At 41.3% G+C, this 26,499-nt stretch overlaps 1 protein-coding gene across 1 annotated transcript; it reads right to left on the bottom strand.

Annotated features, from left to right (window-relative positions):
* Window positions 1–546: 546 nt before the first annotated feature.
* Window positions 547–26,079, bottom strand: rprd2a (regulation of nuclear pre-mRNA domain containing 2a; the record flags this gene model as incomplete). The annotated part of the gene is made up of 10 exons (XM_080837225.1): window positions 547–3,287; window positions 4,843–5,034; window positions 5,327–5,566; window positions 6,236–6,596; window positions 6,990–7,165; window positions 7,328–7,454; window positions 7,851–7,936; window positions 10,303–10,439; window positions 13,474–13,603; window positions 25,884–26,079. 10 exons carry the CDS (start codon window positions 26,077–26,079, stop codon window positions 1,486–1,488), a joined length of 3,447 nt encoding a protein of 1,148 aa, XP_080693351.1. The 3' UTR covers window positions 547–1,485.
* Window positions 26,080–26,499: the final 420 nt, after the last annotated feature.

The following is a 26,499-nucleotide window of genomic DNA, read 5'->3' as shown; positions in this document are numbered from 1 at the left end:
GCAAATGCAACAGCAGACCTAGTCAAGACGTTCACTACATGGATATTAGTAGATTATGTTAACTGTGGCATGGTATTAGCTGTGGAATGTAAGGAACTTGCAAACTGTCTAAATAAGGCAAAGGCTGCAAATCTCCATGTAATGGAAGTCTAACTAATGATCTTCATTGAGTAGAAGACAAGAGTGTTGAATCTACGAGGACGTGTGAACTGCGACAGCTGTGAGGAGTGACTCCTGTGTACCACGACAGAGATATAAACAAGCATAATAAACAAAGAAGGAAGAGGAGGGTAGAAAGGTGTAATAATGAGTCGAGGCACACGTGACCCACAGCAGAGACAGACAGCACCCGCGCAGGGCAGTGTGGGGTTTGTTCCAAAAGCAGGTCTTTATTAAAGTCAGAGCAAATAAAAAGCAAGACTCCAGCAAACACTCTTCGGACACCGTTCTCTTCAGCAGTGCAGTGGATTCGGGTGAAATTTCTTGTTTGTCTTCTTCGCACCTGCTTCTCCCTTCCCTTCCCTTCCCTTCCCTTCCCTGCCCTGGCACCTCAATCACGCAAAATAGGCTACTCTCTTCTAGGGTTAGCTGGCATTTCGCATGGAGGTAAAAACTAACAAAAAACTTGGGGGAGGCAGTCGGACGGCTATATTTACATCTTAACATTTTCTTAAATCCTTAAACATTTCTTGGGCCTCAAACTACATTCTGTCACTAATAATGACTGAACTACCTTTACAAAAATAATACATTTTAACTTGAAACAACATTCTTCTTCAGTCCACATACATGAATAAATGTATGTACCGACTGAAGGGAGGTTAGCTGAAAGCCATCTCAAATAGCTGGAATAGATATGTGCAGGTTCCACATATCTAATGGCATAAGTCTAGACGGTCCTGAAAGGTTTTTATGGTTTTGAAATACATGCAGTTGAGAAACCATGCACAGAGACCCTTTCGGTACAGAAAGGGAATGGAACTGTGAGATGCTTTTACAAAACAACATGAATATCAAAACAGAAAATAATAACCACCTCTCATCTTCTGTCTTTATCTTGAGGGCCCATCTCGTCTCTCTGCCTCCACACCATCTTTCCACTCCTCCCAAGCCTTCATCATCTTCAGATATTCTCCCTCCCTCATCTTCATCAGAAGGTACATCTACCAGGTAGCACAGATAATTGCTTGCAGATGGCTTGGGCTCTGAGACTAGCAGTGTGTGACCAGGAGATTCCATGTCTGTAAGTCAGCCTCCAGCACACTCTAGTGTGTGTGTTTGTCTGTGTATGGACAGACATTGTATATGGTCCCTCTTACTGACTGGGCAAGATCAAGGAGGCAAACAAGTTCCATTGTGCTTCAAATCAACACAACTGATCCTCTTCCAGTAGCTACAGGCAGAATGACACGTAGCTACATTGAACGGGACACGAGTTCACCAAGCGTGTGATCGTCCGACCACTGACACACTTCCTCAGCGAAGTCAAAAGCGAGGGGGCAAGAAGGGTCTCTTTGGAGGGTAAAACGGACCACCCATTCTTGGAGGACCCGCAAAGGGGGAACCTGGGCGCTTCATGGGCAGGCGGTAGGGGTCGTGAGGATGGTGCGGTGGACGCGGGTGCATGGGCCGCCGAGGCCCCATAGGGCCCATTGGCCTCTGAGGAAAGAAGTCAGTGGGGGCCATTGGACGTGGAGGACCAGGATGGAAGGGATGTGGGGGATGCCGGTGCTCAGGGGGTTGGAGGTCATAGACATCGTAGTCAGGTGGGTGGGCACGTGGAGAAAGGGGTCGTCGGTACGGGTAAGGAGGTGGGGAAGGGCTCCGAGCTTCTCGATCGTAATAGTTGTCAAAGTAGGGGTCCTCAAATGGAGGAGGGGAGGGGCTGCGGTCTTCATAGTAACCCTGCCTAACAGGAGGGGGTTGGGGGCTGTGAGAGTCATGATAGTCGCCCATGGGGCCTCGTGGGGGGGAGAGGGCTCGGCGAGGAAGGTGATGAAGAGGGGCACGAGTGTGATGCATAGGGGGTCTGGGGCACCCACCGAGTCCAGGTCCTGGTGGCCGGGGATGGGGATACGGATGCTGATGCTGATGCGGATGCGGATGCGGATGCGGATGCGGATGGGAGAATGGGGGTTCGCCTGGGTGCCTCATCTCCTCGGGCTCAGGGTATGGCAGGAGTAGGTCCTCTCGAACAGGCTCAAAGTGAGATGGATCATTGTACTCATGAGGGTGGTTGGATGTTTCAGGGGGGTCTGACAAGAGCTCCTTTGGTGGTGGAGGGAGTTGCGGGATGGGTGGCAAAGGCGTGTTGAAAAAGTTAGGGGGAGGGAGGGATGTAGATTGGTGGAGGGCTTCAGGATCTCGTCGCTCCTCCCCATAGTTCAATGAGGTGGCCAGGTTTGAGTCACTGTGCTCGTCCATGTAAGGCTGGCCGTACCAACCACCCTTTTCCATGTTTGGGTCAAGTCTTGACTCAGTAGGACCTACCTGAATGAGGGGTGGTAGCCTGCCACCAGGAACTGTGTTGGGGACATGGGTTTGGTACCGATCCCCTGCAGGTTCAGAACCAGAGGGTCCACTGAGTTTGCCCATCCCATTGTAGCCAACCTGACGGAACTGTCTGCCATTTGAAGTTCCATACAATGACGACTGGGTATTTAAATCTCTCCTAAATTCATTATCGTATGCAGAAGAGGCATGGCTGGAGCCTAAGGTTGAAGCAGGATTGTTAATGCCGGTTTTTGGAGCTCCACCCTGGAACATGGACAGTACATTCCCTTCGTCATCTGTGACTTCATCTTGAGTGGGAGTGCCCCCAGACTCATCCCGCACAGGGGTACCATCCAAGTTCTCTTGCCCCAAAGAAGGGCTGTTGCTAACAGCAACCTGTCCTGAAGGAACAGTGAGTATTGAACTACCCCTTTGACTAGCAGGCTCTGAGTTGAAGCCCAAGCCATAATCACGCAAGCCCGGGTTCCCCTGGAAAAAGTTGTTAAGCCTTGAGTCAAGATTAGAAGACAAAGGAGCCAAGGGTTCTTGAAGACCAGGGTTCTCTGGAAGTGGCCTGCCCTGCATATTGCTACGAGCTTGTGTAGGCATGAAGGAGGAAGGACCGGTCTCTAGCAGTTTGGAGCTGTTCCCTATTAGAGATGGTGCCAGGGAGGAGGTTGCACTGAAGGTGGTAGGGACTGGATCATTAGAAGGTGCCGGAAAAGAGGTATTGGGCAGCTCTGTGTTTGCAGGAGGACTGGCTGTGGTTTGACTATTCAGAATGGAGGAGAAGCCTGTGCAAAGAGAAGGAAAATGGATAACATTGAAGGATGAAATTAAAACATCTAAACAACATTTAAAAAAAAATCACAGCAAATATGACATCGCTATAAAAACACTTTAGTATTCTCTGTTATGATAGAAGCACTCCCATTCCCAAATTATTCTCCAAAGCTCCTTCTCTATGGTCATTCACTTTCTCATTTATACATATCCTCTGATCTTGTTTCCCCTTCATCATCTCAAGACAATACCCCTGAATCTAAAGCAGGGGTCTTCAACAGGGGGTCCGCGGAGGTACTGCAGGGGGGTCGCGAAATCTTTGGTTGATAAGACAATTTTTTTCGAAAAAAAAAAAAAAAAAAAATCAACCAATTTTTTTTTCCACAAATTGAAATGTCTTCCGAATCAGAATTGTATTTATTCCCTTTAATTTGACATTAACATAAATACAACATATTGTAGCGAACGTATAAATTGATCGAGAAGATGTTATCTTTCAGTCCAATCGACACATTCAGCTACCCACAGGAGCTCTCTCAAGCTGGGCACCGGTTCACTCACAGCACCTTTCATGCAAATACAACAGCACAGGCACTAGCCAATCAAATCGCGTTTTTGCTCAAGTCTAAAGAGCACGAAGATCAAAAATAAAAGATGGCGGACCAAACTCCATAGCTGGTCTTGTTTGTACCTATAAATTGTTAGTTTGACATTTTTTTGCTTAGATTTAAAAAATAAATAAAGAGAAATAGACAATGTACAAGATCAAAAAATGTTAATTGTAACTGAAAAATAAGTCTGAGAGGATTTGCGAGGTGTATGAGCCCCCTAGCTAATATCATACTACTTCCTACAATCTTAACAACTTGCTAGCGGTGTGATTGGTTTGTTGACCTGTCAATCTCACTATAACATCTATGTTGTCAACACAACTCCATGCGCCAGACTCCTCCTCCGTCATCCGTTGGAACGTGTCAGTCAGGAGTTATTGAAAAGAAGATATATCTCACTAATGTGGGAGGATGTGTGCCATCGACAGATGCTTGAGGATTCACTGTCCCTTTTTTATGTATGATGAAATAAAAACATATATCTGTGAATTATTTGAATAAGTTGTTATTAATTGTTAGCTCAGAGTTGTTTGCAAGATGTATGTTTATAAATGGCAGTGGCACGGCCACCCTGTACCTTTCATGTTGTTAAATGTTAAATTAAATTCAATGTTCAAAAATGTTCAGTTAAATTCGTTGTTCAAAAATGTTAGGTTAAATTCAATGTTTAAAAAATTAAAATGTTAATGAATATATTAACCTTTGTATTATTTGAATAGCCTAGTATTGAATACACAATAACAGGGTAGCTATGTTTATTTGGCACTAGGCCCAGTATATTATAAACAAAATGTTATGCAATTTATATAGTAGGGGGTCTCTGCTCATCTCGCCATCAGTTTGGGGGTCCCTGGCCTGAAAAACGTTGAAGACCCCTGATCTAAAGGCTTATTGGAATAAGATTCTGTAATCTCCCTCTCCTTCCATCTTTCCCCCCACAGCCCTTTCTACTCACCCTGCAGTCCTCCGGTCTGTCCTTGAGTTCTGGAGAGAGCACTGAGGATGGTCTTGGTGTCCACTTTGGAGAGAATGCTGGCCAGAGAGCTAGAGGGGCTCTGGAGGGGTGGTGCTGGGCTCTTCAGAGACGGTACCGGGGGGTTGGGGGCAACGGGCGACTCACTGGAGGGTCGAGAGCCTGAGCTCACTGCTGTAGGACAACACAAAGAGGCTGATATCAGATATGATGGATCTAGCATTACTGACTCTCGTGTGTTGAAAACAAACATTGTAAAAGAGAGATTAGATGCAATTTCAACTGTCAATGTATGACTGATGTTGATAACTGAATTTCAATAACAAAACAAAATTAGATTTTCAGATTACCCCAAATTACTTGAAGCATGAAATACATTTGTTTTTGGAGAGTGAGCATGCCAGTCCAAAGAACATGACCAGGTAAAATCTGCTCAATTGTCTTATCCAGACAAGTTTCAACAGACCTGTGTTCTTCATGATGGAGTTAAGAATGGAGCTGATCTTCCCAAGGTCAACGTTGGCCAGATTTGGTGGGATGGTCTGTGCTACTGGGGCAACGGTGGGAGCAGCCGCAGCAGTCTCAGATGGAGGAGTGGTCTGCTTTACTGGTGCAGCCTCATTGGCTGGTGCAGGTTGAGTGGCAATAGGTGCTGGGGCAGGATTGGACACCGCAGGGACGATGGGTGTTTTCACTTGCTCGTCTACTGCTCAGGAAGAAAAAAAAAAAGATAAATATTAATGTTAACAGTTATAACTGTTGCAGCAAAAACATGGCTTAAGTAGCCTTAAAACAACAACAACAAAAAAACAGAATTATACCCAATTCCAATTGCCTTATAATTTCTTTTTCACTGTTTTTTTTCACAGTAAACAACAATCATTCAACAAAAGCTTGCCATAGTAAGATTGAAAGTGGGAAAGCAAGGTTGTAGGTGTCGTCACTGACAAAAGATTAAGAACAGGATGTTCAATTGGAGCCTAAGCCACGTCACTGCAAGCATGTGACAAATAACTATTTATAAATGAGTGAGACGGGAACATAAGATCACAGATCACATTAATCTCATTCAGGTAATCCTTCCCTGTCGTACGTCACACTACGTTTTTCACACTCATCTGCTACGTCTTTTACATTCCCGTCCTGTACCTTACACGTTCCTCTTTCATAAAGCTCTGCCCCATCCCCCATCACATATGTTTCACCGCTGTTAAAACTAACCAGAACCTCATTGCCTCTTCCTTTCAAAATCTCTTCTGTCATTTTTCACTTCTCACTATTAATCCCCTTAGTCTTTCCTTCACTGCTCTTTTATTCTGTCCCAAAACTAGTCCTTCTTTTCACACTGCTCTGACCAGGGTCTTCGCCTTCTTACCTATGATGCCTCCACCCTCAGTCTCCTCCACATCGGACAGGTCCATGTCCATGTCCTCCTCCTCTCGATTGTCTGTCTGCCCGACTGCCACACCTGGCTTTGGGGATCCCCCTGCAGAGGACAGGGGGCTGGGGGCGTCTCCCAGGTAGATGAAGGGTTCGGGGTCGTCGTCCATGGCAGCGCCGTCCAGGTCGGGGTCGGGAGGTGCGAGGCTGCGGAAGGGGGACTCCGAGCCGGTGGGGGAAGGTGCATCCGCACAAGGGGAGGGGACTGGCGAGTCATCAAGGGAGGGGAGGCTGGCTTTCAGAGTGTCCAGTTTTCGCTTCAGGTGAGTCACCCGGTTGGCAAAGGTTTCATAGGCCTGAGAGAGGGGAATCATTGGTGATGGGTAAGGTTTCATAGACCAAATGTATCAGACCATTTCCTCACAGAGGGAAATAAAACAAACTTACAGGCTTAGACCTACCAATACCAATTGAAAGTTCAATCATGTCTGTTTTTTGTGCACAAAACTTGTTGTTTATTAAGTAAAAAAATCTGTGTCACAAAACACAAAGCAGGAATATATCTTTTTGAATATTGTATAGGTATAGTGAACCCTGTATCAGAACACATATCATATCACGGTCAGGCGGTATGGTCTCTTGTCTATAGCCCGGGATGAAAGGCATCTCTTTTTTTTTTTACTTCTCTGCCGATTGGCTCAAGTGCAGAAAAGCTCCTCTAAACCAGTACAGGATACAGCGATACTCACTTTAGTGACTATTTTGACCTCTTTGTACTGCATCTCATAGAAGATGTCTGCATTCTGCAGGGCCTCCAGCAGGACTGGGCCCTTCTTCACCTGCCCATCCAGCACGGACACAAACTCCTGCAGCTTAGCACTGCCTTCCTCAAAGTCCTTGGCAAACTTCTTACCCCCCGCTTTATCTGCAAGAGGGGAGAGACAGAAGGATGGCACACACTGATGGTATACACTGATCTCCATAGACTAATAACAGTTCAGCCATTGTTTACTAAAGGTAAACCTAAGGTCAACTAAAATAAACCCGAAACCACTGAAACCCTATTACCTAGATGTTTTCCACAAACCTTTCAGCTTCTTCAGAGCCTCTGAACTGCACACGTCCACCCTCATGGCAGCTAGCTGCTTCTCCCGGAGGTCCACCTCATCCACAGAGGACCTGTGCTTCTGTAACTTCTGCATGAAGGACTGGGACTAAGGACCAGTGAGAGTGGGGCCATTAGTACAAGTGAGGCCAATGACTACTTGACCGAGCATCATTAGTGAGCAGGGCTGCAGCAACATGTGCTGTTACCTCATACTCCTCAGAACCCTCTATGTATTACAATGAGTCATGTGACGTGACCTTTGTTACACTGTGACGCTATGCCAGTTAACACACACGTACAGGGCTCCCTTGCATGACAGTAACCTTTTATTTGTGTTCAAAAACAGGCATACAAATAGAGGCATCTCTGTACGGCCAATACTAATACAAATTTAAACAGAGCTTGCTTGATGCTCTTCAGAAGACCACTCTGCATAGTGAGCTAGACTAGGATAAGGGAGACTACTGCAAAGTCTTTAGATAACACACAGACACGCACTTACCACAAACTCTGCAACTATCCTGGACTTCTGCGCAGCAGTGATTATGGGGGCGGCAGTGGTGGGGGGTGCCACAGGAGTCGAAACCGCTAAAACAGAAAAACATTCCATGACTCAGTGAGGTCCCCTTTGCTCACAAAAACACAGAAACAGAGACACAGAGGCTCTCTGCTCAGGCGTGGGAGTGGATCATTGAACCTTTGTATGTAACCAAATGAACTGCAGTTACATTTTTATATTGACTGGGGAGAAAGAGGCTCTCTGTGTGCAGGACAGAAGCTTTAAATAAAATGTAAAATATTTATAATAAAAAAATATACAAATATAAAATAATAACTAGAAAATGCATTTCCTGAAGGAAATACCAGTGCATGAAATGCAAAGGTTAAGAAAGGAAGAAGAAAAGAAAGAAGAGTGAAAGAAGGAAAGAAGAAAGGAAAGAAGAGTGGAAGAAGGAAAGACAAAAGGAAAGAAGAGTGAAGAAAGGAGAGAAGAGCGGAAGAAGAAAAGAAGAGTGAAAGAAGGAAAGAAGAAAAGAAAGAAGAGTGAAGAAAGGAAAGAAGAAAAGAAAGAAGAGTGAAATAATGAAAGAAGAAAGGAAAGAAGAGTGAAGGAAGGAAAGAAGAGTGGAAGAAGGAAATAAGAAAAGAAAGAAGAGTGAAAGAAGGAAAGAACAAAGGAAAGAAGAGTGAAAGAAGAAAATAAGAAAGGAAAGAAGAGTGGAAGAAGGAAAGAAGAGTGAACAAGAGTGGCTCTGGATGAAGAGATAAAGAGAGAGTGAAAATATTGAAAAAAGGAGAAAAAAATGGAGTGAAGAAGAGAGATTGAGGGTGAGAGAAAGTTGACTGAGAGAGAAAGATGGAGAGATGGAGAGAAAAAAAAGTAGAGAATGGATGGTGTCTTAATGTTCCTAGTTACAGTTAAATTGAGAGGGACAGAGAGAGTAGAGGTTCCTTTGATTTGGTGCAGCTGTCAGTGAAGCACAGGTGCAAGCCAGTTTAAAGACCCTATTATGATGTCATAATGGCCCAATGTAAGTCAATGGGAGAAATGTATATTTGTTTTTCTTTAATATCTTAAAAAGTATAAAGTTTAGAAAAGTGAAAAATACATAGCATAAGTGTCGTTTACAAGACCTACGCGTCAAAGTTTGAATGAAGTTTCTACGTTAAGCGGTTCGGGCTGAATTAATCGCAGAAAAAGGTAACAAGAATAAGAAGAAGAAGAAGAAGAAGCCTAGGAATAACAATACAGGGCATTTCATGCACTGTAATAAATAATGTTCATTGAAAAACTCAATAAAGACTCAAATTGAAACTAGAAAATGCATTTCCTGAAGGAAATACCAGTGCATGAAATGCAAAAGTTAAGAAAGGAAGAAGAAAAGAAAGAAGAGTGAAAGAAGGAAAGAAGAAAGGAAAGAAGAGTGGAAGAAGGAAAGAAGAAAGGAAAGAAGAGTGAAGAAAGGAGAGAAGAGAGGAAGAAGGAAAGAAGAGTGAAAGAAGGAAAGAAGAAAAGAAAGAAGAGTGAAGAAAGGAAAGAAGAGTGGAAGAAGAAAAGAAAGAAGAGTGAAGAAAGGAAAGAAGAGTGAAAGAAGGAAAGCATAGTTGAAGAAGGAAAGAAGAAAAGAAAGAAGAGAGGAAGAAGGAAAGAAGAGTGAAAGAAGGAAAGAAGAAAAGAAAGAAGAGTGAAGAAAGGAAAGAAGAGTGGAAGAAGAAAAGAAAGAAGAGTGAAGAAAAGAAAGAAGCGTGAAAGAAGGAAAGAAGAGTGAAAGAAGGAAAGAAGAAAGGAGAGTGAAGAAAGGAAAGAAGAGTGGAAGAAGGAAAGAAGAGTGAACAAGAGTGGCTCTGGATAAAGAGAAAAAGAGAGTGAAAATATTGAAAAAAGGAGATAAAAATGGAGTGAAGAAGAGAGATTGAGTGTGAGAGAAAGTAGACTGAGAGGGATAGAGAGAAAGATGGAAAGATGGAGAAAGAAAAAAGTAGAGAATGGAAGGTGTCTTAATGTTCCTAGTTACGGTTAAATTGAGAGGGACAGAGAAAAGGTTCCTTGGATTTGGCGCAGGTGTCAGTGGAGCACAGCTGCAAGCCAGTTTAAAGACCCTATTATGATGTCATAATGGCCCAATGTAAGTCAATGGGAAAATTTAGATTCGTTTTTATTTAATATCTTAAAAAGTATAAAGTTTAGAAAAGTGAAAAATACATAGCATAAGTGTCCTTTACAAGACCTACGCGACAAAGTTTGAATGAAGTTTCTACGTTAAACGGTTCGGGCTGAATTAATCGCAGGAAAAGGTAAGAAGAATAAGAAGAAGAGGAAAATGCCTAGGAATAACAATACAGGGCATTTCATGCACTGTAATAAGAAGAAGAAGCCTAGGAATAACAATACAGGGCATTTCATGCACTGTAATGAGGAGCAGTGGAGCACAGGGGCCCTCCAGGGTACTGACCTGCCTCCTCAGGAGGCTCCTTCTCCTGCACGGCAGTCCTGAGCTTGGTGATGAAATCCTCGGAGTAGACGTTCCGCTCCTCCCAGATGGTCAGCGTTCTCTCCACCGCCCTGTGGACCTTAGGGTCATCCACAGCACTGTGGGGGTAAGGGAGAGAGAGGGTTACAGCACTGTGGGGGTAAGGTAAGGGAGAGAGGGTAACAGCACTGTGGGGGTAAGGTAAGGGAGAGAGGGTAACAGCACTGTGGGGGTAAGGTAAGGGAGAGAGGGTTACAGCACTGTGGGGGTAAGGTAAGGGAGAGAGGGTAACAGCACTGTGGGGGTAAGGTAAGGGAGAGAGGGTTACAGCACTGTGGGGGTAAGGTAAGGGAGAGAGGGTTACAGCACTGTGGGGGTAAGGGAGAGAGGGTAACAGCACTGTGGGGGTAAGGGAGAGAGGGTAACAGCACTGTGGGGGTAAGGGAGAGAGGGTAACAGCACTGTGGGGGTAAGGTAAGAGAGAGAGGGTTACAGCACTGTGGGGGTAAGGGAGAGAGGGTAACAGCACTGTGGGGGTAAGGTAAGGGAGAGAGGGTAACAGCACTGTGGGGGTAAGGGAGAGAGGGTAACAGCACTGTGGGGGTAAGGGAGAGAGGGTTACAGCACTGTGGGGGTAAGGGAGAGAGGGTAACAGCACTGTGGGGATAAGGTAAGGGAGAGAGGGTAACAGCACTGTGGGGTAAGGTAAGGGAGAGAGGGTAACAGCACTGTGGGGATAAGGTAAGGGAGAGAGGGTAACAGCACTGTGGGGGTAAGGTAAGGGAGAGAGGGTAACAGCACTGTGTGGGTAAGGTAAGGGAGAGAGGGTAACAGCACTGTGGGGGTAAGGTAAGGGAGAGAGGGTAACAGCACTGTGGGGGTAAGGTAAGGGAGAGAGGGTAACAGCACTGTGGGGGTGAGGGAGAGAGGGTAACAGCACTGTGGGGGTAAGGTAAGGGAGAGAGGGTAACAGCACTGTGGGGGTAAGGTAAGGGAGAGAGGGTAACAGCACTGTGGGGGTAAGGGAGAGAGAGGGTAACAGTACTGTGGGGGTAAGGTAAGGGAGAGAGGGTAACAGCACTGTGGGGGTAAGGTAAGGGAGAAAGGGTAACAGCACTGTGGGGGTAAGGGAGAGAGAGGGTAACAGCACTGTGGGGGTAAGGGAGAGAGGGTTACAGCACTGTGGGGGTAACAGGAGAGAGGGTAACAGCACTGTGGGGGTAAGGTAGAGAGGGTAACAGCACTGTGGGGGTAAGGGAGAGAGGGTAACAGCACTGTGGGGGTAACGGGAGAGAGGGTAACAGCACTGTGGGGGTAAGGGAGAGAGGGTAACAGAGAGGAAAAGGGGACTGGGGACAGATGAAAAGGCACAGGTGCTTTACAATAACCAAGGTCAAGGACTATTAGCATTCCTCCAGTGGTTCCTGCCACAGGAACCAAGGCTGATATAGAGCATTTTTTACTGGAGACTTATTCCCAGTAGACCCTTAAATCACAATTATGTAAATCTATGTTCAATCAAAATTATACAAATATATCTAACTATCTACTATCTATTTATCTAAAACTGCTATTCAAATCTGATGTCTCAAAAAGTATTCCACAAGAGAACAGGCAGTAGGTCTATATTTACAGTGCATGAAATGCCCTGTATTGTTATTCCTAGGCTTCTTCTTCTTCTTCTTCTTCTTCTTCTTCCCTTTTTCTGCGATTAATTCAGCCCGAACCGCTTAACGTAGAAACTTCATTCAAACTTTGTTGCGTAGGTCTTGTAAAGGACACTTATGCTATGTATTTTTCACTTTTCTAAACTTTATACTTTTTAAGATATTAAATGAAAACTAATCTAAATTTTCCCATTGACTTACATTGGGCCATTATGACATCATAATAGGGTCTTTAAACTGGCTTGCACCTGTGCTTCACTGACAGCTGCACCAAATCAAAGGAACCTCTTCTCTGTCCCTCTCAATTTAACTGTAACTAGGAACATTAAGACACCTTCCATTCTCTCCATCTTTCTCTCTATCCCTCTCAGTCTACTTTCTCTCACACTCAATCTCTCTTCTTCACTCCATTTTTATCTCCTTTTTTCAATATTTTCACTCTCTTTTTCTCTTCCACTCTTCTTTCCTTCTTCCACTCTTCTTTCCTTTCTTCTTTCCTTCTTCCACTCTTCTTTCCTTCTTTCACTTTTCTTTCCTTTCTTCACTCTCCTTTCTTCTTTCCTTCTTTCACTCTTCTTTCCTTTCTTCTTTCCTTCTTCAACTATTATTTCCTTCTTTCACTCTTGTTTCCTTTCTTCACTCTTGTTTCTTTTCTTCTTCCACTCTTCTTTCCTTTCTTCTTTCCTTCTTTCACTCTTCTTTCCTTCATCCTCTCTTCTCTCCTTTCTTCACTCTTCTTTCCTTTCTTATTTCCTTCTTTCACTCTTCTTTCTTTTCTTCTTCCTTTCCTAACTTTTGCATTTCATGCACTGGTATTTCCTTCAGGAAATGCATTTTCTAGTTCATTTAAGTCTACTGGTGTTTAGGTAGGTCAAATGACTTTTTAATCTAAGGCCATGCAGTAGCCTAATATCTTATTAGGTAGGATGTAATTCTATGCATGCAACATACACATGTACTTACAAAATGTTAGGTCACATGTACTAATGTTTAATTTAATTGGATAGGCCATAGTAGTACTCATAGAAGTAGAACATGGTAATGCTTATATTGGTAGTCCATAGCAGTACTAACATTACAAAATAGTATTTGAAATGTTATTGTTTGGAGGATAACCCCTTGAGATGCAGCATCTCGTTTTCCAGGGGCTCCTCATGAGTATAAATGATTCACAGGGAAATGATTTTGGGCTTACATTCATAAACATGTTATAGTTCATATCTTTGCTGTACTGGCATGTATTACACTTGTGGGTGACCACAATCATGAAGCTTTAATGATATTATTAACATATTTTGTCTAAGTTAGCCCTTTTAACTAGCTATATAACTCAGGTAGCTCAACTGGCATGACTTGACCACTACCACTGTAGAAATGATCACTTTTGACTGCCGACCTGTGCATCTAAAGGCGTAAAATATAATGGATTAATAAACATAAACAGCATGAATGGCCAGTGGCCAACTGAGAATGCATGCAGACGTACTTAAAAATCTCCATGGCATCAGGCAGCACAGTAGTAAAGGAAGTGCGGTAGACAATGGCATTTTTCCTCTTGCAGTTCTGGATAACATCATTGGCCAGGTAGAAGAGGTTAAGCTGGTGAGTGGAATCAGCTGGAGAAAAGAGGAGAAAACAGGAGACCAAAACAGTTTTACTACTTTGTGCAGATCAATGGGCACAGCGGAGCACCCTTCCTGCTTTTGGAAGACTTAAAAAAAAAAAAAAAAAAAAAAAAAAAAAAGAACATAGCATCCAATTTTTTATCACCAATGGCAGACAGGCTATGGAATCAGATCAATGCCATAAATATTTTGTAATCTGTAATATAAATTTTGTATCTGTAACATAGATTTAGTATCTGTGAAACCATCTACACTTTCAAAACCTATCTACAGATACAGATTTCAAATACGAAATGTATCTACACTTTCAAAAACTATCTACACTTTCAAAAACTATCTTCACTTTCAAAATCTATCTGCAGGTACGGATTTCAGTTACGCATTACGGATAGGGATACGGATTTCTGTTACGAATTACAAAATCTTTTTGGCACTGTTTTTACAGCCTTTCTAAAGAGCCAATCAGCGCTTTTGGCAGATTTTCTAAAGCGCCAATCAACACATTGTATCCTGTACTGACTAGCCAATCAGCGCTAGCTTGCTGGTAACTGCTGGCCCGCTCATTATTCAATAGTTATAACCTAAATCTGCCACCGCTCTGCCTAGGGAGAGATCTGGGGTCTCCCCCGCACGGTTTGAATACAATTCGGTGTAAGAACGCCGTGGGGGAAGTTAAACAAGCATGCCTTATGTCTGGCCCAAAGGCCTGATGAACACCTGTACTATTTAGTTAATCTTAGGCTCTGGCGATTCAGAGATCGCTTGGCTGCAGAACGCATTGTAACTAAGAAATTGGTCTCATATATCTCTTCCACTGAGACGCTAGAAAACTCGCTTCCACAAAAAAATACACAATAAAACGTTTTCAAGGACTTCAGAAAATGGTTACAAATAGCCTACCCCAAAGTGCCATGAAAAGAAACGAAAATGACATTGCAAGGTGGTTTTGAAATCAGGCTGGTCATTATCCAGCTGTTGAGGATGCATATGCACTTAACGGTATACCCCCAGCATCACTTTGCATGTGTCTGGAGAACAAGACAATATCAGTCTGTCTGCTAAATGTTCTCATCGTGATAATGGGTCATATGAATACTGTTCATGGTTAACTTAATTAAATGTATTAGGAGATCGGTCACGAAAATGCTAACGTTAGCTTTCGTTAGCTACCAAAGCAGATCCTAATATCTTCCATACAACGACAAGGGTCTTTGAAACAGGTGGAACGAAGTGTGGAGTGAAAACCACTGACTATGATTGTGCGTTTTACAATGACTTTATTAACAACTCCAAATATAGGACTTCTTATTTGTGCCATTTCTCGGTCTCTGATCCATGACTGCTGCAGCATACACCGCTTCACTCAACTTTCCCAGTTACCAGCAAGCTAGCGCCGCTGATTGGCTAGTCAGTACAGGATACAATGTGTTGATTGATGCTTTAGAAAATCTGCCAAAAGCGCTGATTGGCTCTTTAGAAAGGAAGTAAAGACAGTGCCAAAAAGATTTTGTAATTCGTAACAGAAATCCGTAACTCGTACTTGAAATCCGTATCCGTTTCCGTATCCGTAATGCGTAACTGAAATCCATATCTGCAGATAGATTTTGAAAGTGAAGATAGTTTTTGAAAGTTTAGATAGTTTTTGAAAGTGTAGATACATTTCGTATTTGAAATCCATATCTGCAGATAGATTTTGAAAGTGAAGATAGGTTTTGAAAGTGTAGATGGTTTCACAGATACAAAATCTATATTACAGATACAAAATCTATATTACAGATTACAAAATATTTATGGCATCGATCTGATTCCATAACAGGCCACCTTGACCCTCGTTGAAATGGAGGCTATTATAAAGAAAAGAAAGTCTTGCTTTTGGTTCATAGAAAGAATAACTAGAAAACACAGACATAGATCTTACAGACTGGTAGTTACTATCATCCATACTGTGTAGATTTGTATAATAAAGAAAAAAAGTTGGGGATGGAGGCAACTTTGGCAATAAGTGATGAGAGTTCAGTCTAAATCCAGCTCTTTAAAATTGTGGATTAGAAGTGCATTGAAAATAAATGACCCCAAACAAAGCTATGCCTACTGGCTTTCCTTTACGATCCGCCCTTAACTCCCGCATCTCACCGCACTATTTGCCAAAGGCTTTCAATTGTCATTCAAGCCCTGCCTTGTTAGGCATTTGGACAGGTCTACAAATCCCTGTAAACCATATATTTATTCTTGACCTCATTTGGTTCACATTTGACCATGGGTGTCTACGAACATGTATGTTATTGTACGTCTGATTACAGAAGACCAGGATAGGACAGGTTCTGCCAAACCCAATTACCACATCAACAAGCATCCTAATACTACCGTATGCCACTTTAATCCAAGAGACAGTCCTTGCTTGGCATAAAACTAGATCAAGAGCATATCATATCATACCTTCATGTGGACAGTTCTGAACAAAGGGTTCCATCAGTCAGGTGGGTTCACTAAACATTCTGGGCAACATCACAGAGATATGCCCAGAAAGTGCCACATCAAGCATCAGCCTTCAACCAATTAAATGTTCATCATCATCTTCAAATTCATTTTGAGGTTATATGGTCACATGAAGGACAGATATACATACCGGTCATTCCCACTACCCACCCAGGCTATGCACTTTGTAAACCGGTCAACCCATTCTGACAAGGAAGACAAGCAATATATTTGGGCTTACATTACATTACCTGCTCAAATGATATCATATTTAATACTTGAAGAACATAGCCTAAAATCTTGAACCTTGAATCTTGAATCATACTTCTCCAAACACTAAGTATAGAATGAAGGAAAATAAATTATTAGGAAGATGCCAATCACAAAAGGAAAATGTCTTGCGATTAAATTATGCATATAAAAGACTTCTGCAGCTCTACTGCAGGTTTGAGCTTTTACGGAGCCAACATTAAGGTTTGATAACCTCTGACTGCCAGCCAAACACATCAGCAAGTTGGCCTTTCACTGTCTACATTAAAGCCAAAGTCAATACACTGAGGCAGTGGAAGAGTTTCTAATCAAAGTTATGGGAAAAAAAGTCTGCTTCACCGGTGTCTCTGCTGTGGATCTTTTGGTTTGCTGAAGCTGTCGAACATAATTCATCCTTATGGGTTTAAATCAGACTGTATTTACCAAAAACTTGGAGAAATAACAGTATGCTACTTTTTACCTGATGGCATTGTATTTTGGGTTGACATACACTCTTTTAAGGCTAACAAGCTCTAACAAAGCATTTCAGACAGAGGGCTCAATAAAAGGCAATGGCAATTCTGACACTTGTTTGTGATGTAACATTTACCCAACACTGACATGACAGCATTGCTAACCTTAGGTGTAATCACCCAAAAGCAAATTGATCTAAATGATGATTTAATTATCAATGAATAATTGATTACACCACTGAGAGCAGCTGAAGAACAGCATAGGCAACAGAATCTATAAATAAGAAAGCAAAATAGGGGGGGTAAATAACTATCCCATCAGACAACACGTTATATCATAACTTAATTCAAGAATGGGTGTCATGTTATTACGAAACATACCAACTTAACCCCTTCATGAAATGCATACAAAGCACAATTGCAGTAAACCTGAACAATTTTGGTTTCTTTGTTTCATTCCACTTGCTACTAAAGACATCTCGAACAGGCTACAAAAAGCCCCAACACATGGTTGCCAATTAAACCAATAAGGGATATAGTCGGTTAGACATCCCAGATGTTTCCCTGCAAAGAGTAAACAAAGTGAGAAAGACTGTTGCATACCACTGACAGGGATTCACAACAGTGAAAAAAAAGATTTAAAAAAGCATAATAAGTGTTCGTACAAGGTTTGTACCACAGAAAGAGTATATGATGGGGTGAACCCATAAACTTACTGAGTGTCAACCCAGAATGAATATGTGCAGCTGATACTTAACCAGAAGAACACCAACAATTAAACACCTACGCTCTTACAATTTTTTTTTTTAAAAACACACCCACCACACCTCAGTCACTGCCTTTCTCCATGTCAAAACACAACCCACATTCATTACATGCAGCACATGCGCCTGGGAGACATTGCTAACTTTGGTTGATGATGGGCCGTGGTAAACAAGAGAATAATCTAGAATTTTACCGGGGTTTACCATGAACCTGATAACTGTTACATCCCTAATACATTAACAGTGGGACATAATATGACTTGCAATCAAGCGCTTTGATTTTGGGTTTTGTTTGTTCACTCACTCATGTGTAACCACGGTTACGACAGTGCCACCTAAACTCATGTGCACATGCAGGTTTTTTTCAAGGGACAGTTTTACCCTACAGGTGCAAATGCACTGATATACGAGGCACTTAGATTAGTGAAAAATTCTGAGCAAAAACGAATTGCTATATATTTTTTTTTATATATAAATCATATGAGGCATATTCAGAGCAACAACAATTAGATTACATTTAAAGACTGCATTTAAAAAAAATACATTAAAATCTTCATACAATGTTCTTCCAGCCACTAGGTTTTATTTGTCAGCAAGAAGTTTTAAATAAGAAAGTGAAATTCATTTAAAAAAATACAATTAAATGTAGTTTGATCACCCAATCTTTTACACATTGAAATAAGTACAGGTCAGTATTATAATGTTTTATTTTCATTGTCATTGTTCCCATCATTGTAATGTTTTTATTAGACTGTAATTAAATGAGTTTCAATAATATTAGGCTACTCCGCATATTATTGGATAAATCTGCTACATCCAATAAAATGTTTTTTTAACAGTCGCATAATTTGCACGTACCTTCATTTACACTCAACAGACTCAGTGACATTGACTAAGCGGATTTCAAAGGAAGTAACCCAAGTATCATTGACATTGTTGACACTTAAAAGAATGGAGGATGGGTAGAATTTGGTAACACTTAGTCTTTAACACTTTAGACCTTAAAACTTAATAAATGGACAGATGATCAAATTTGTGCCTTGATCTAGGTAAGTTATGTAGCTTTTTGCACACAATAAAAAAGACTGTCAACGAATGTTTTATTAATATTGTATTTATTAGTAAAATGTTGCCTGTTGTATTTCTTATAAGGTATCCCCAATAGGGGTGTAAATCACACCCATCATGGCGATTCGATTCAGTATCGATTTCCTGACCCAACGATTCGATTATTTTCGATACTCATGAATACACCACGATACGATTCGATTTCGATTCGATTAATTTGTTCTTTTTTTTTTACCTTACAGGCTAGACAATGTTTCAGATTTGAAATAAATCAATGACAGCTGTTATATTGTTATGCATTTTATTTGAGAAACAACAGCCAATAACAGAAGTAGAAAAGTTGTACTCCACCTAGGCCTATGACAACCTCATTCACTGAAAAATAATAATGCCCCTGTTATAGATTCTGAAAGGCCTTGCATCAAAAAGTACTGTACAAAGTACAAAGTGTTAAGTAACAAAAATAGGCCTATACCACATTCACTATAGAATAACAATACTCAACAAAATCAGTGCAAAAGTGCACTAGCAGCAAACGGTAACAAAAAATAGGCCTGTAGTTAATTCAATTTAAAATGACAATGCTCCACAAAATCAGTGCAATGAGTGCAAATGTGCACTAGTAGTAGCAAATGGTAACAAAAAATACCCCTGTAGGCCTACTTCATTCACTATAAAATAAAAATACTCATCAAAGTGCACTAGCAACAAAAAGTAAAAAAAAAAAAAAAAAAAAAGTTTTTTAAATCGATACTCTTGCGGACGTGTCGATGCATCGTATCTGTTGGATCGATGCATCGATGCAAAACGATTCTTTTTTACACCCCTAATCCCCAAACAAACTCACTGTAATTCATTATAAGCATTTTGTTTGGGCAACATCCAAATCAGACACTCATCACAAACCCACTGACAGATGTCTGCTTCCCAGTATTTTGATCGTCAGGTGTCAGTTTACCCAGGGTCACCACCAGTCTGCTGACTAACAGTCACTGTCTTTCCCCCAATGTTTCGTCATCCACATCAGCATGTATCAACACAGACATCTATCCCAGACTGTTTCATAATAATCCGTCCGCCACCACTGCATGCTCTGGCAGAACATTTTGTCTGAGAGGATCTCATTTACAGACATAGGTTTAATTTCTCAGTGGACCAGCTGGACTGAACAAGCTCCATCATAGCTTCAATCTCACCAACGCCACCACATTACAGAGAGGTCTGCCTTACCATAGGCAGATTACTAGGTGTTATTGATACTCCTGCTGCCAAAGTACCTATTTCAACAACATACACTTTACATTTGGGGTCCAGCCTCAAGTCCAAGTAAAAAAACAACCAATTAAAGAGAGAAACCTGCCTGCAACTCCCCCTCCGCACCAAGAATGAAATACTCTAACCACTTCCGCAAAGTTACATTTTTTCATTAAATCCAACATCGCTAAATAGACTCTGACACAGGGTGCTCTTAAGAATAGAATGTACGAAAAGAAAAAAATGTCAACCAGTTTACAAACAGCAGGTGCTTTGACAGCTAATTATGTGCAGAAATTTCATTCCAACACATGATGAAGGATATGGATATCCAAAGGTGAAAACTGCGCTCTGGTCCCTTTCTGAGCCAGATCTGTTTCATAATGTATTTCTTTTACGTACATTCATACTGATGATAAATTAATTTGCCAGCATCAACTGGAAGAGTATGATAAAATCAGCACAATCAGGAATTCAAAAAAAGGCAACAACATCTCAACATATGCATTTTTGGTAATGGAAGGAGCCATGGATCAAGCTGAATGCAAATGAAAGTGATTAGTTTATTGGGTCAGCAAGGAGATTCTGACTCAATATACAAAAATGATAGAAATCAAAAATTAGGCCAGAGCGAATACGGATTTGTATTAGGGCTGGGCGATTTTTCGATTTCGATTTTAATCGCGATGTAATTTTTTTCTACGGTTTTAAATGAGACGTTCGATTAGACGGCGCCTTCAAAAAAAAAAAAAAAATCAATGTTTTCACAGACCCGCGAATACAGCGCCGCACGTAACCCATGGGCGTCGCGACAATGTAATTGGGGGGGGACAAGACCCCCTCACTTTTCAAAACAAGTCGTTTCGACCCCCCCACCTTTGCAGTCAAAATAGTGCGTGCGTGACTGCTGGTCTACTAGTCCATTATTCTTTCCATTGCTTCACAATTAAATCCGTTCCACTTTATCAGTGGGGAATACCCACAGCAATATAAATCCACTCCGCGTTTTCCTGGTGTACTACGCAGCCTCATCACGCACGCAGATTCAACTGTCATTCATGTTCATTCATTCTCTGATTTGATCGGAGCGTCGCGCTAGAAGCAGACCACAGAAATGGACATACGGATTTTTTTTTCCGAAGAAGAGGAAAGTAAGTCAGAGTTGCCCAAGTTTTACCTGTAGTGGACAATTAAGGACCACCCAATGGACATTATCTGGCTATAATCGTATTGTTATTGCCATAACAACCGTGAGCTAATCTAGCGTTAACGTTAGCTAGCTAATGGCAGTTTTTCTAACGACAGCAGCGACTAAACACACTCACCAAAGAAGATTTTTTTTTTTTTTAATGTGTCACTCACTTGTATACCTCTCTTTGACTCACGAAAGATGATGTCAATGCCACAATTAATAAAATGAACATTGGTGTGCTGGGCATGCTGTCAAGCTTTGCCATGTATGAAAACTATTTCCCCTATGTTAACCGTTTACTTCTGGCAGCTTCCATCCTTAAAGACTATGGGTTTCAATACACATTTGGCCATTTCTGACCTGAACAGTCATACTTTAATGAGGTGGTCAGTTTGAATGTAGCCAACATAATTATCAGGCTACCAAACCTATATCAATTGTGAATTTGATATGCTGATAACATGATTTACATCTCAGAGAAAAACATGGTAAAATGCACCAGAATGCGGGAAATTGCATGTACGTTTTTCAAAATGTTCTGGAGGGGGACCACCAGACCCCCCGCTGAAACATGTCCCCCCCACTTTCAACTTGTGAGAAACAGTATTGCACAATTTTTTGTTTCATTGCAGAACAAGTTAAATGCACTTCATGTTTTTCGTTGTTGTTTTTTAAAGCTGCTAGAAATTTGTTATGTGAAACCTAAGAGCTTGTTAAGCTGTTTTTGTGTATTACATTTGTTTTTGTGTATTACATTTTCTTTTTTACCAGAAAATTAAAAAAAAATATACAAAAATGGTGATTTTGTATATCGTGATATAAAATCGAAATCGGAAATTTTTGGGGGAAAAAATCGAAATATAACTTTTTCCCATATCGCCCAGCCCTAATTTGTATACTGTACTCTGAAGTAGTAGTCTGAAGTAGTTTAAAGGCCCATAAATGCTGCTTTACTGATGAGACTGCAGATGGGTTTCCCACAATCTCAATCACATAATTTTAAGGAAATGCGAGTCTCTGTGCATTTCCATTATCCAAATTGATAATGAACACTTTGATGTGAATAAAATAGTTTCCATTAACCTTAGTCCCATTTTACGCCAAATTGGTAGTGTATCCACCCGCTTTTGCAAATTAATTACTTATTCAGCTTAGAACACTTTATTCAATTTTTCCACTCAGGATTTCCTATTAAGATGTTCAAAATGTGCATTAAAAAGACACCTGGCTTGTGAGTTGTGTTTAGATCATAATGAGAATTAGTGCCATAACCAGACCACCTGTTAACTGAAGTTGTGGTTCAACTTCCTAACACAGTCGCCACCATGGAAACAGCAGCAAACACACACACACTGCAGGCCAGCTAAATGAAGTGTTTGCCTTAATGGCCCTTAGCCTATTTACTCTCAAAACAACAGAGTTAACTTATCTACAACAAACAAGCAAACATACTACCCTCACAGAATCTGCTGGATCAGCTAATGCCCTGCACTGGACAGACAATGAAGGCTTTGATCGGTGCAGTGTGTCTTCATTGGAATCCAGAATAGCAACACAAATCCAATATAAGGAAGAAAGCCTTGAATATTGGGTCTCATTCAGAGTAATGTGGTCGTTCTTCATAACAGGCCTACATTTTCATTGTCGATAAAGTACAGTGCTTGACATTTAAGTAACACTATGCAACAATTTGAAACCTTTTTGTGATATGATTTTATAGGCAACTAGTGTTGATGCCATCCTCAAACTTATTTTGATATCATATGGTCATGTGAAGGACAGATAAACACACCACAGGTGTGTCTTTCCCACTAGCCATCCAGGATATGCCCTATGTAGTTCTGTGTTCCGGGATGGAAACACATCAAGAACTTTGTGCTCGTGAGTGAATTGATCATGAATGGGAGTCTATAGGAATGTAAAAATAATAATTTGGTAATCATGAAGATTTTACTTTGATACAATTTTGGCTTTGTCTGGGAATTCCCCGCCCCTTCACTGCATTTCATTTGCTCAGTTAGTCTGGCCAACTCCTCAATGGAGGTCCACTTCACTCACGTAATTGGACACGCCTTTAACCAATCAGACCAACGATACTATACAACGATACAACGATCGGTAATAAAGCAAACACATCTTTTTTCTGTATGAATTGTTCCAGAGCAGGTTTCTGTTCTATTTTCAAAGAAAACGTTCCTTTGAAATCATTCATTAACAATTTCCATTCAGAATGTCAGCTGAACGTGAACAGTCAGACTAACAATAGGCGTATGAACGATTTAAAAACAAAACAGTACAGCCGATTGTTTTTTTATGGTACCAGTGAGCTATAAGTATTTCGCATACCAGTTAGCATTAACGGCAGCGGTTTTACCATTGGGTTTAGTGACTTGGAATTTTGGATCAGGTTTCCCTGTTGTTTTGATACTAACCTTCTCTCTGTAGCTCAATGAATGAAACGGTTTGTTCAATAAAACATGAACAATATCTTCGTTTTCCATTGCACATCCTCTTTATTTGCCATCTTTCTACAACAATCTTTAAGGGTGCCGTGTTATCGATATCCTTCTGCAGAGAATGGTATTAATGTCTAATCCTCTCCCTCCAACGCCAAATCCGTTGTTTATTGGTTAAGCGATGTTGGCGCAGACTCAGACGCTAGGGAGGTAGGCAATGTAAGTGAATGAGCCCCAAGAACCGCCAGTATCAGAGACAGATTACATTGATCTCAATGGGAGCCAAAGGGAGGACGTCCTCCGTGCAGTAATTTCTTGTTACGATAGGGGGTGCTAATGTTATTTTAACTCAGGGAAACAAATTATAATATGCATAGTATTTAATAGCCTACTGATATCAACTGCATTTTTAAAGGAGTTTAGTCAGTTCAATTAGAAAAATACATTTCTCAAAACGTTTGGGGAGGTTCTTCCTCCGTTTCCTCAATGGAAGAACCTCCTCTGGTATGTGTGTATGTATACACTACAAATCACTGGTTACTCTTCTCTTTTTTTACACAGTAAATGTTAACTGGGACATGCCGAGATGTGGATTCAGCATACTCTGAAATCCACTGCTTCATAGCATTTTGATGTTAAACACACTAAAACACACCCACTCTAAAGAACAGGTCATCATCAGATTAGCCTCCTGCATGCATCAGGCAAACAGTTTGCTGACAAAACCGAGTTATCGCCACAGTAGCTACATCAAGCTTGGCAAATCCTTACCCAACAATCACCTGCAGTACTAAGGCATGCCTGGGTGTGTTGCAACTCTCCTGCAAACTCATGAACATTGCTCACTTTATTGTCAACAGGAACAGGGCCCTCAAAAAAGTGGCCCCAGCATCAACACAAAACCGTAGTTCTGGCTTAAGGTGTTACCAAGAGCAGAATCACAGAGATAGCAACTTCACTGCATCTGATGCCATGATCAAACACAAAGTAGTTCTAGTGAGTCAATAAAGAACAGTCAATACATCAAGAACAGATGTTTTCTGCTGGGGAAACAGCATAGTGCTAACTGACCATCATTCTGCATACAAATGCCATTCATTTTGGCCCGCATAATGTATGCATGACCAAGAAGAGGGTAGCTGGACGTACCTTGGAAACTGAAAACTGTTCTAGATTTTCTTTCAACTCTGTAACACAGTGATAAAGCAACAACAGCCACATTTTACTGACAGCGAGTTACTGTTCCGCCAGTTCCTCTTCATGGTCCTCAAGATAAAGATCTAGTCAACGTAAGGTGAACCGATCGAATCTGAACAAACACACCTCTATATTTATAAAGCAACGTTCATTGCTTTGACATGAGGTTATGATCACCAAACCATATACTTGAGAACATATTCATCGGCAATTCCCACTGTATATGATGATCTGCTTGTACGTTTCTCAGAATTAAACAATTTCCTTCAGTTGTCATCACCGTTCCATTCATTTTTCTTAAGAGTGTACTGGTCAGACGAACAGCTCTACGATTCTCTTTGGCTGGCTGACAAGATCCACACAGAACTGTCTATGGCCAAGTTACCGGTTACTTTGTTGTTCTGGCTACTATGGGAAGCTAACCAGTAGCAAACTCATCAGTAGAGGCACTGCGGAGATATCCTGTGGGGCTATCCGATAGAAAGCCAATCTACCTTGTGAGCAAGGTTAGAAAATAAGGGATATTAAGATAGCATTAAAAAGTTCACAGCATCAACTGGGAGGTATAAAGAAATCTCAAACCCGACATAAACCTTGTTTTTAGCGTCTTCTTTTAAGGCTGACAAATAAGACAGTAAACTGAGTTAATGACTGGTTACCTAGATAGCTAATTTTCATCACCATGCTTACCATCCTAGCTAGCTTACACCTTGCGAAATAGAATGTTAGCTTCAGGTTGCTACTGGCTAGTCATAAGTTAGCTAGCAGATAGCATAGCAAGTTGTCTAACTGACCAACAAACTTGCTAATGTTCTAATAACTTATGCTTAACATTAACATGATAAAACAATAGGGAAACATTTCTAGGATCTAAGTAACAAGTAAATAAACTGACTGTCTATGTTAACGAATGTTACATGAAAAAAGTTTAATGTGATATGTTGGGGTGTTACAGCAAGCCATAACGTTCACAGCATATTGGTAAGGGAACTTAGACGAGGGTTAATATTCTATACTATGCTAGCTAGCTAGCCTGACAAGCATGCTAAGGTCCCATCAGTCTCATCCTCGACGGCTAAAAGGCCAGTTAGCAATTTAGCTAGCAAGTAGCGAGTTAATTTGGCTAACGTTAACGTTACTCACATTTTTTGATCCATTTCAACCAAGCACGTACGATGTTGTTATGGTACTTCTTGTTGTCGATGCACCATGTAGATAATCCTTGTATTGACTCCATAGTACTGGTTACTACTTGAAAACGACGGTCTAAAGATGATTCGAGCGCAGCAGCCGAACCACGGCTACTGTGACTGCTTGCCGCAGTTCCTCCAGCCGCCATTTTCCAGGCCGTTCTCTGGTTAACTACTTCTGTTTATCGAGTGGATGCACGACACAGGGCCAATGAAGGGACAGTGGAGCCTGTGTGGAAGAGGGAGACCCCGGACCATAATCTGCTAGGGTTTGTTGCTTGTCGTAGAAATTAATGTATTATCAGAAATCTATTTGTGGCTGCGTTTTATTGCTATTCATCAAATATCTTAATCAGACCAAATATAAGCTGAAACGCTTGGGAAATACATTTATTTTGAAGAGGTTAAGGCAAAATTAACTCGCATTTGCCCTAAAGCCAAACTTTTCAGTTAGGTGCAGTTATGTCTGATCACAATTTGCACAGTGTACAGTACAGTGAAATTATTTTAGTTCAGTTGGTGCTTTTACCACTTTTGATAAACATTGTCCTGGTTAGTTTGACCTCATT

The sequence above is a fragment of the Sprattus sprattus genome, assembly GCF_963457725.1.
Source record: "Sprattus sprattus genome assembly, chromosome: 4".
NCBI lineage: Eukaryota > Metazoa > Chordata > Actinopteri > Clupeiformes > Clupeidae > Sprattus > Sprattus sprattus.
The sequence above is the reverse complement of the archived record's forward strand: the minus strand, read 5'-3'. Positions and strand labels throughout refer to the sequence as shown.